The following is a 9,589-nucleotide window of genomic DNA, read 5'->3' as shown; positions in this document are numbered from 1 at the left end:
AGGAAGATCATGAGGCGGGAGAGGGAGAGGAGGGGGAGGGGGAAAGAGGGGAAGAGGTAAGGAGGAGGGAACGGGGGAGGAGACAGCGCAGCAGCTGACCTGCTTGTCATGGTACACGAGCCATGGAGAGAGGAAGTCTCCCTCAGAGAAGTTGATGGAGGAGGGGTGCAGGAAAACTCTCCCGTCCTTCTCCGTGTAGAGCTTCAGCTCCTTGGCCGTGGCCGCACGTGCGATGGCGCCCGCCGCTTGCTCAACGAACTTGGTCTCCGGGAGCTGAACGCGGATGACGTGGGGGTAGAGTCCAGCAGCGATCACAGCTCGCAGCAGGCGGACGTTGTCGGAATTGGAGTTGCAGGAGGCGTCCAGCTGGTAGGTGAGCATGTTGCGAACCCTGCTGTTTGCGCGCGAATGGATGAACCCAGCGTCCGAGAGAAGCTCGCGGAACTGCTCGCGGAGATCGGAGATGGTGTTCAAGGAGGAGGACGAGAGAAAGTTGGTCTGACAGAAGAGCCTCTCCTCCTTGGCTCCTCGCCTCCTCGCCTTGGTCCACTCATCGAACACACGGATGAAGAGGAGGTGGTCCGACTTGTCCCGCGGGTGGGCGAAGCTCTGCTTCCTCTTCATGGCCTCCTCCCGCTTGTCGAAGGGGACGAGGAACGGCGACTTGCTCGTCATGGTAGCGGCCACAGTGAGGATAGGATCGACACATCCGAACACGGCACCGAACATGAGCATGCGAGCCAGACGGACGTCTGCCGGCACCTTGGCCAAGTGCTCTCCCATATGCGTCAGCCGCCACAGCGCTCCTTGCTCTAGCCACTTCCCCTTCTCTCCCCCCTGAATCGCCCCGACGCCGTAGAGCGTGTCCATGGCATGCTCGATCGACTTGGAGGACGGAGGATCGAGGGCCTCTCGCAGGAACGCAGCGGCAGATCCGAGTTGCATCTCCATGATCTGCAGGCAGAGGCCTGTTAGGGGCACGCGATGGATCTCAGGCTGCTGCTGCTCCGGCATGCGATGGAAGAGGCGGCGGGAGAAGAGCCGGTAGCACACGCCCTCCCTCACCCTCCCTGCTCTCCCCCTCCTCTGCTGCGCGGCAGCTCGGGATATCCAGTCCTCCAGGAGACGAGAGAGCCCGGTCTCAGCGTCGAAGGCAACCTGTTTGCTCCTCCCGCAGTCGATGACGTAGGAGCAGTCGTCGATGGTGATGGAGGTCTCTGCGATGTTGGTGGCGAGGATGACCTGGGAAGAGAGCGAGTGAGGGATACGTGAGGACTGAGAGGACGAGCGGGAAGGAGAGGGAGAGGTGCAGCAGAGGAGTGAGGGGGGACGGTGGACTTGGTCGAGGAGGAGGTATTGGGAGAGTAGGGAAAAGGGCAAGATCCGAGGAACAAAGAGGATTGGAGGAAGGAGGATGGAAAGGAGAAGGGAGGGGCACGATGAAGAGGAGGAGGAGAGCGAGGGGGAGAGGAGGAGAGGAGGAGAGGAGGAGAGGAGGAGAGGAGGAGAGGAGGAGAGGAGGAGAGGAGAAAACGAGGAAGAGAGAAGGAGGAGGAGGAGGACGGTGTACCTTTCTCACGCCAGGAGGAGGTCTTTCGAAGACCTTCAGCTGGTCGAGGGAGGGCAGGGACGAGTGCAACGGGATGAACCAGAACTTTCCGACCTGACGCAGGCGGGAGCTGTCGACCAGCGTGTCGTGCGCCCTTTGAATCTCTCCCATGCCGGGGAGGAAGACGAGGACCGAACCGTCCTGCTTCGAGTCCTGCTGGGCGGATAGTGAGCAACCGAGGAAGATGAAGTGGATACACTGACTTTGGCGGAGGAGGAGGAGATGTGGAGCAGAAGGAGCTCGATCATCTCGTAGTTGATCTTGCTTTCGTCGACGTTGAGCATGGAAATCTCGACGTCGGTCAGCCTGCCGTTGGGGTCGTAGGGCCTCTCGTCCGCGGGCTCTGACACTTGACAAACAGAGTCAACGACGAAAAAAAAGGATGTCAAACGCCAGGGGTACCCGAGTTGACCGTCTCGTCTCCCCAGGGATCCGCTTCATCAGGGATGGAATCGATCTCTAAGGGGGAGTATCAGCTTATTCCCTCCTCGTCCTCCTCCTCGTCCTCATCATCATCATCACCACCATCATCATCATCATCATCACCATCACCATCACCACCATATTAAGATCTTCATGGAAAAGATATAACTCCATTACTCATTATCATCAGCATCAGCATCAGCATCAGCATCACTACCACTGCACCTACATCATCATCATCATCATCATCATCAGCATCAGCATCATCATCAAAAACAACAACAACAACAACAACAACAACAACAACAACAACAACAACAACAACAACAACAACAACAACAACAACAACAACAACAACAACAACAACAACAACAACAACAACAACAACAACAACAACATCATCATCATCATCATCATCATCATCATCATCATCATCATCATCATCATCATCAACAACAACAGCAACAACGTCATCGTCGTCATCATCAATCATCATCATCATCACCTTGATCAACAGCCTTCTCCACGTCGCCTGTCTTCGCCGCCTCCACCATCTCCTTCTTCCTCGCAAGAAATGCATCTCGAGCTAGGGCGTATTGAGACCCACGGCCGATGAGCTGGCCGGTGATGCGGAAACAATCCTCGAGGAAAAACTCTTCCACAGGGAAAGTGAAGCCTGCAGCAGGAAGGAGAGAGAGAAGGAGAGCAGGAGACAAGAGGGGAGGAGAGGAGGAAAAGGGAGGGGAGGAGAGGAGGAGAAGACAGGGCAACAGAGGAGGGAAGGGGAGATAGGAGGAGAGCGGAGGAGAACAGGATCGTAATAGCGCAGGAGAAGGATGAACGAAGGCAAGCACCAAGTCAGTGGGAGTCACGAAACTGAGGAAGGCTGCCAACTGAGCAGGACATGAAGGATGTGAAGGAGACGAATCAGGAGAGCTATGTGAGGAGGAGGCAAGCATCTGCAGGATGGGGGGACGAAGGAGGGAGAGGATGCAGAAAGAGGAGGGGGAAGGAGAATCACCTGGAATGTGAAGGCTGGGGCATCGTCGAAATATTTACAGAACTTGTGAGCATCGAGCGTCGCGCTCATCAAGATGATTTTGATGTCTTTCCTCCTGTATGCAGCCTGTCACATCTCCTCCCATCCTCCTCTTGCCTCCTGCCTCCTGCCTCCTGCCTCCTGCCTCCTGCCTCCTGCCTCCTCTTCTACTTCTCCTTATCCGTCTCCGTCTTCCTTCACTGATTCTTGCCGCTCTTCTCCTCCTCCTCCCATCGCGCACTCCTCCCTCCTCCTATTTCTCCTCATCCTCCCTCTTTTCGCTTTCCCCTTGCTTCTTCCTCTTCCTCTTCCTCTTCCTCTTCCTCTTCCTCTTCCTCTTCCTCTTCCTTTTCCTTGTTCTCTTCCTCTTCCTCTTCCTCTTCCTCTTCCTCTTCCTCTTCCTCTTCCTCTTCCTCTCTCTTTCCTGTTTCCCTCCTCCACCCCTCATCGCATCCTCATCATCTCACTTTCTGATGAGCCGGCGGAGGAGGATGAGGAGGAAGTCGCTGTCGACTGATCTTTCGTGCACTTCGTCCACCATCACGTGGGAGACGCCGGAGAGCTCGCGATCTTCCGCCATCCTCCTCAACAAAATTCCTGCAAGAAGATGAGAAGAGGCGGAGACACATGGAGTCAGTGTCTGCTGCTGCTCCTCCTCCTCCTCTCATTTCCCCTTTCCTTCTGCACATCACGAGAATCTTTGCTTTGCTCCCCTTCTCTTCTGCTGGTCTCATTCTCTCTTCAGGTCTCCTCCCCACCCCCCTCCACTACCTGTTGTGCAGAAGAGCATACGAGTTTGACGCGATCGCTTGGATTCCAACCTGATCTGATGAAGAAACTCAGAACGAGCAAATGCCGCCTCCCCTGCCAGTTTCACTTCTCCTCTTTCTTCTCATGTCCTCTCTCCTCCTCCTCCTCCTCCTCCTCCTCCTCCAGATGCTACTGCTGCTCCTCTTCCTCCTCCTCCTCCCACGGCATGCCTCTCCTCCATCTCCCCCTCTTCGTACCTGGTATCCGATGCTTCCCCCAACATCTTCGCATCTTTCTTGCGCCACACGCTCAGCAACCCCGAGAGCTGAGATCCTACGGGGCTGAGTGCAGATGATGTTTGCTCCTCCTCCTCCTCCACGCTCGATCAGGTCATCCAGGATGAACTGAGGAACCTGCAGGCTGTTATCATCCTCCGGCCTTCTCCATCTCCTCTTCACCCTTCTACTCCTTCTCTCCCTCTCCTTTCTCAGAACCGGGTTCCGTCTATCTCCCCCATTCTCTCGCTCGGTGCACACAAATACAGGATTTCCTTCTTCCCTCCCACCCTTCGTAATCGTTTCCTGATTACCTCACTTCCCTGAGTTTCATAACTCCATCTCACCTCACCTCACCTCTCCTCTCCTCTCCCTCCCCTCCTCTCTTCCTTACCGTCCCTCCCCTCCCCTCCCCTTCTCTCCTCTCAACTTCACCTGCGTCGTCTTCCCGCATCCTGTTTCACCGGAGATGATAAGGACTTGGTTCTTTGACAGCTTCTCGATAATCTCCTCTCGCGCTTTCCATGCGGGCAGGCTTCTCCTCTTGTCCTGGAGCTTGCACCAGGCAGGAGACGACTTCTTTTTCTCCTCTTGCTCCTTCATCAACAAGGACACCTGCTTCACCTGCTCCGCATTGAGCGCTTGCTCGCGTCCTCCTCTCTGCGCGGAACTTCTCGACGGACCGGACGATGACTTGACCTTGACAACACTCGTCGACGAGCCGCCCCTGGAACCCTCGGCTGAGCCCTCCGTCGACACCTCCGACAGGTCGTCCGCCTCCTGTTGCGACCGACGGCAGGAGAGCAGGGAGCTCAGTTCCTCCTGGCGAGCAGGGAGGATCGCAAGAGGCTCGTCGGACTGCAACCAGCTCACGAGGTCGAAGACGACGGGCCCTCCGACGCTGCGGGAGGACAGGTCGAACAGCTCCTTGCTCATCCAGACCTGGTGGGCCCTGGGCGTCGTCGGGCCCCTGACGAGGATGCGACGAGGAGGAGAATGAGGATAACTGGAACCCAGCAAGGATATGCTCAGCTCGAGCCCCTCGATCCTCCCACCGAGAGCTCCATCCACCTTGACCCTCCACTCTCCATTTTCAGCGAAAAAGTTCTCGCCGAAGATGGAGGAAAGCGCCTGGGCCTCTTCCTCCGCTTCCTCTGCGATGCTCTCTGCCTCTCCCTCTCCTCCTCCTCCTCCTCCCTGCTGCTGCTCCCAGAGGAGATGGTTCAGGGCGTTTTGTACTTCGCCATCGCAGGCCTGCAGGGCAGATTGCGACGCTTCCTCGTGAAACCCAAGGCTGATGAGGATCTCAACGTCAGTCGCATCCTCCCATGATACGGCAGCTGAACTCCTCCCGCTCCTCCTCTCTTCCTCCCTCCCTTTCCCGCCCTTTCCCACCTCTTCCTCTCCCTTCTGACTCTTCCTGTCCTTGGAGAAATCGATGATCTCAAACGGCATGTTCCCTCCCTTGGTCCGCAGGCCCTCGGGGAGTTTCCCCTCATCCTCGTGAAGGCACAGCCAGTCTATCATCAGCTCCGCTCCTCCTTCTCCGCACGCCCTCATTGCTCGATCCACCTGCTCCTGCGCGAATCCAAGGGCTAGCACCTTGCTCCTCTCCTCCTCCCCGCATCCTCCCTTTCCCGATCCTTGCGAGGGGAAGAAGCTGCTAACCGCCGACCTCAGCACGTTCTCCAGCTTCGTGAGGAGTGCAGATGAGATGTACAAGGGCATGAACTTGTCCTTGCTCGCCGAGTTTTCCCTCTTCTTCTCGTTCTCCTTCCTCTTCGCCGCCATCTCCGCCCTCCTCTTCGACTCCGCTTCCGCAGCCTCCACCTCCTTCCACAGAGCCGCGTACTCGGCACCCATGATCCTGTCCATCCTCCGGTCTCCTGCCGTGCAGTACAGTCCCCACACGGCCGCCGCCTCCTGCGCCTCCTGTGCCGTAGCATAGCTTCGGTCGGTGACTCTGACCTGGGGATCGCCGCCGTCCTTGTGGAGAATGAACTTGGCCTTGAACCCGTTCTTGTCCTGCAAGGTGACGATTGAAGGCTTTCCTAGCTTCTGCTTCTGGCAGAACTCAGACAGCAGCTGCCGCGGCTTCTTCGTTGTGTCCCTGATCTTTGTCACCCCAGCTACTCCCTCTACGCTCTCGGCGCCCTGCTGCTTCGTTGTGCTCTCAGCACCCTGCGCTCCTTTCTTGGCCCCCTGGTTGACGTATCCTTTCACCACTTCCTCCTTCTTCCCACCGACGCCCTCCACAGCCTTGAGCGCTTGTTTGGCGCTGCTCTCACACGCGGCAGCAACTTCTGACGCTACCGCAAATCGCTTCGTCCTCTCCTGCTTTTTCTTCTCCTCCTCTTCCTCTGCTCCCTTCGATCCCGACGCCGCAGCCTTCTGTGCAGCCTTCCATGCCTTCACGTCGACTTCGGGCCCTCCGCTGCTCCCTGCATTGGCGTTGCTGAATATACCCCTCTTGGCCTTGTTCTGAGGCAGCTTGTTGATCTTGCTCTTGCTCACCGGCTTCGCTGTCGTCGACATGGCAGGCGATCACAGAGATCAGAAGACAACGAAGATTCAAGGAGGAGCAGAGGAGAGGGAAGAGGCAAGGAGAGAGGGCGCGACCGATGGGCAGACTGAATCTGCGGGCGGGGATTTGTGGGGAGGGAGAAAAAGAAGAGGGGGGCAACAGAAAGAACCAGAAGAGAGGAAGAGAGAAGATGGCAGAGAGTGAAGGAGGGATGGGAGGAAGGAGGAGGGAGGATGGAAGGGGATCAGGTTGGGAGTCCTGCCGACCTCCATGCCGCCATGGCCTCCCTGAAAGCGTGTGCCATTGGTAAGGCAGGCAAGGAGAGTGTATATACTCCAACCCGCCTCAATGACTTTATTGATAATTGAAAAAGGCAGCAAAATTATATATATGACCCACCTAGATTGAAGCTTTAAGACAGCAGGAGTCGGAGCGTGCAGGACATAGAAGCAGGAGCGCGTGGAGGACGGGAAGATCTGTCGAGCTCGACGTTGTCGGAGCAGACGAGCAGTCGAGCATGAAGACGATGAGACTCAGAGTCCCAATGGGCCGCCTCCTGCCTGCATGCATCCATTCCCGCTGTCAGGCTCGCGCCATGGCGATCCTCCAGGTGCCCGACAAGCCGCTGTCCGATAGCATGAAGGAGTCCTCCCGGGCCTGCAGCGATGGACGGGAAGGCGTCGGTCGGATTGTGGGTAGTATGACAGGTGCGATGATCCGAGAGCTTGTGGTGCCCTGCCTGGGAGAGCGCAGGGAGGCAGGCTGGGGCTCAACAGCTGCTCAGAGGACGCGTAAGATGGTCGCCCAAGACCAGCCCCGCCATGGCAGGAGCATGAAGGTGACAGAAGACAAAGTCGACCGTCTCCCGGCGACTCGTAGAGCGATGCTGTGGTGCTTGAACCCAAGGACTCCGACTCTCTTGCAAACGGAGATGCGTGATGGATTCAGACACCTTGCAAGGGTCGGAGAGGATCCCGGGGCAGCGCCCAAGAGCTGTCGTCGCCCGAAGAGCTGCGCCATGCTGAACAATAGCCAGACGAGCCTAGAGAAGCATGGCGCTGCTGGATGCCGCAGGACCCATGGCAGGACCGTAACGACCACTGGTTCGAGGCATGCAGGCCTATCACATCCCATGGATGAACCGACGGCAAGTGGAGAGGACGGGGGGACGAGCGTCAGCAGGATCAAGTCATGTCACCAGCGTGGAGGAGGAGAGGAGCCGAGGCTGAGGGGGAAGGGGCTGGCCAAGTGAGTAGAACGCTGTGAGGGGGTGCGAGCGAACATGAACGAGTGCATTAGGAGTTATTGCTGGCCCGCCTCAGTGTGTTGGGGCGGATAGAATGGCGCCACAGAGGCGGACCCTGAGGGGGAAGAGGAAAGAGCAGGAGCGGGAGCAGGAGCAAGAGCAGGATCAGGATCATGATGGGAAGCAGGATGAAGTGAAGGAACATGAGGAGGGTCAGCAGTTGATGGGTCCTTCATGTTGAGATCGTGATAATGAGGGCTGGGTGAAGGGGTGTGTGCATGGGAACAGCGAAGGAGCGAGCTAAGTGTCCTCGTGTACTCTGACCTTCTCCTGCAGGTTTTCGGTCGTCCCTCGCAATAGGATGGGCGTCAGAGGCCTCCAGACGCTATGCTCGTCCAAGGCCGAAGAGCTCTCGGAGCTCGTGAAGTAAGTTGGAGGTGGGGAGGAGGAGGGGAAGCGCTAACTGCCTGCCATAGCCTAACCGAGATGTCGAGGGAGAGGACGGGGAAGGTGAGCAAGACGACCATGTCGCATGCTGAGGGCTGAGCGATGCGGCAGGGGGGCAAGAAACCGCTGCTGATCATAGACGGCTTCTTTCTTATCCATCACGTATTTCAGAGTAACGACCCGTGTCCCGCTGGCGCCATTGGCTGACTTGCGGCCTCTTAGAGCTCTGCCCAACATGGCAGTGGATCCTTGGGGGCGACTACAAGATGTTTGCTACAGGTGAGAGGCGTGCTCAGCTTCGTTTCTCAGCTCCTCCCCTGCAGAGCTCCAAGACCTGGTGGGGAATTTGCAGCGATGCGAGGTGGACGTTCTGGTGGTTTTCGATCCAGCGCGGGGGACCGAAGGGCCGGAGATGAAGAGGAGGGAGCATGAGAGGAGGTGCTACCTGCTGATCGACCCCTCCCTCCTCGTGGCTGACGAGTGCATGTCCGTCAGGTTTGCAGACAGGAGCGAGAACATGGACCAGATCGTCTCGTACATACAGAACAACAAGGACCCATCCTCTCTGTCAGAGGTAGAGTGCGATCAGTGAGAGTGGAAGAGGGAGGAATGCTGATGTTCTTGGTGACAGAATGCGTTACGTCAAGCCTGGCAGTCGCCATGTCTTGCTAAGAATCAAGCCATCGCTACCCTGCGCAAGTGTGGGGCAGAGGTCCGCACGAGCCTGATGGAGGCAGATATAGACATCTGGTTGATCTGCCGATCGTCGGACACAAGGACGTTCGTCGTTGCAAACGACTCTGATTTCAACGTTATGCCCGGAATCCATTACACGCCCTTAAATTTCATGGAGGTGAAGGGCGACATGGTAATTTCCTCCCCTTGCATTACTGAGGACTAAAAGAGGGTTGCGATACAGTTGTATGCCCGGGTGTTCACTTCTGAGAAGTTAGCTTCGTTCCTCCGACTGAAGCCTGATCGGTTGCTCTCTGTTCTTTGTGATTGTTGGGTCTGAACGTGTGTGCCATCGCAGACTTTGGGAGTTTGCTGCTCTTTGCTCCAACGATATGACACGAGACGTTGTACAAAAGTGAGACGTGACTCGATTCCGATGAAGAAGATGGTTGTGACTGTTGTGAAAGATATGATATCATCAAAAGACTTGGCATCCCCATTCGCAACAACGAGGTATGAACACTCTTGATTATAGAAAGAAGAGAAGAGGGGGGGGGGGGGGGGGGAGGGGAGGGAGGGAGGGAGGAGAGAGAGAGAGAGA

The 9,589-nt window shown here is 56.9% G+C and overlaps 1 protein-coding gene across 1 annotated transcript in view; it reads right to left on the bottom strand.

The window, feature by feature from the left end:
- The window catches only part of GUITHDRAFT_140409 (hypothetical protein), a gene marked incomplete at both ends in the record, with an annotated part of 7,130 nt that extends 499 nt beyond the window's left edge, over positions 1-6,631 (bottom strand). Inside the window, 9 exons of the mRNA XM_005830586.1 lie at positions 100-1,242; positions 1,571-1,762; positions 1,813-1,958; positions 2,636-2,708; positions 3,054-3,147; positions 3,539-3,668; positions 3,843-3,897; positions 4,079-4,234; positions 4,532-6,631. Coding sequence (XP_005830643.1) covers positions 100-1,242; positions 1,571-1,762; positions 1,813-1,958; positions 2,636-2,708; positions 3,054-3,147; positions 3,539-3,668; positions 3,843-3,897; positions 4,079-4,234; positions 4,532-6,631 — 4,089 coding nt within the window. The remainder of the gene's footprint in view (positions 1-99; positions 1,243-1,570; positions 1,763-1,812; positions 1,959-2,635; positions 2,709-3,053; positions 3,148-3,538; positions 3,669-3,842; positions 3,898-4,078; positions 4,235-4,531) is intronic.
- Between the last annotated feature and the right edge of the window lie 2,958 nt (positions 6,632-9,589).

Source organism: Guillardia theta (assembly GCF_000315625.1).
Source record: "Guillardia theta CCMP2712 unplaced genomic scaffold GUITHscaffold_45, whole genome shotgun sequence".
NCBI lineage: Eukaryota > Cryptophyceae > Pyrenomonadales > Geminigeraceae > Guillardia > Guillardia theta.
The sequence above is the reverse complement of the archived record's forward strand: the minus strand, read 5'-3'. Positions and strand labels throughout refer to the sequence as shown.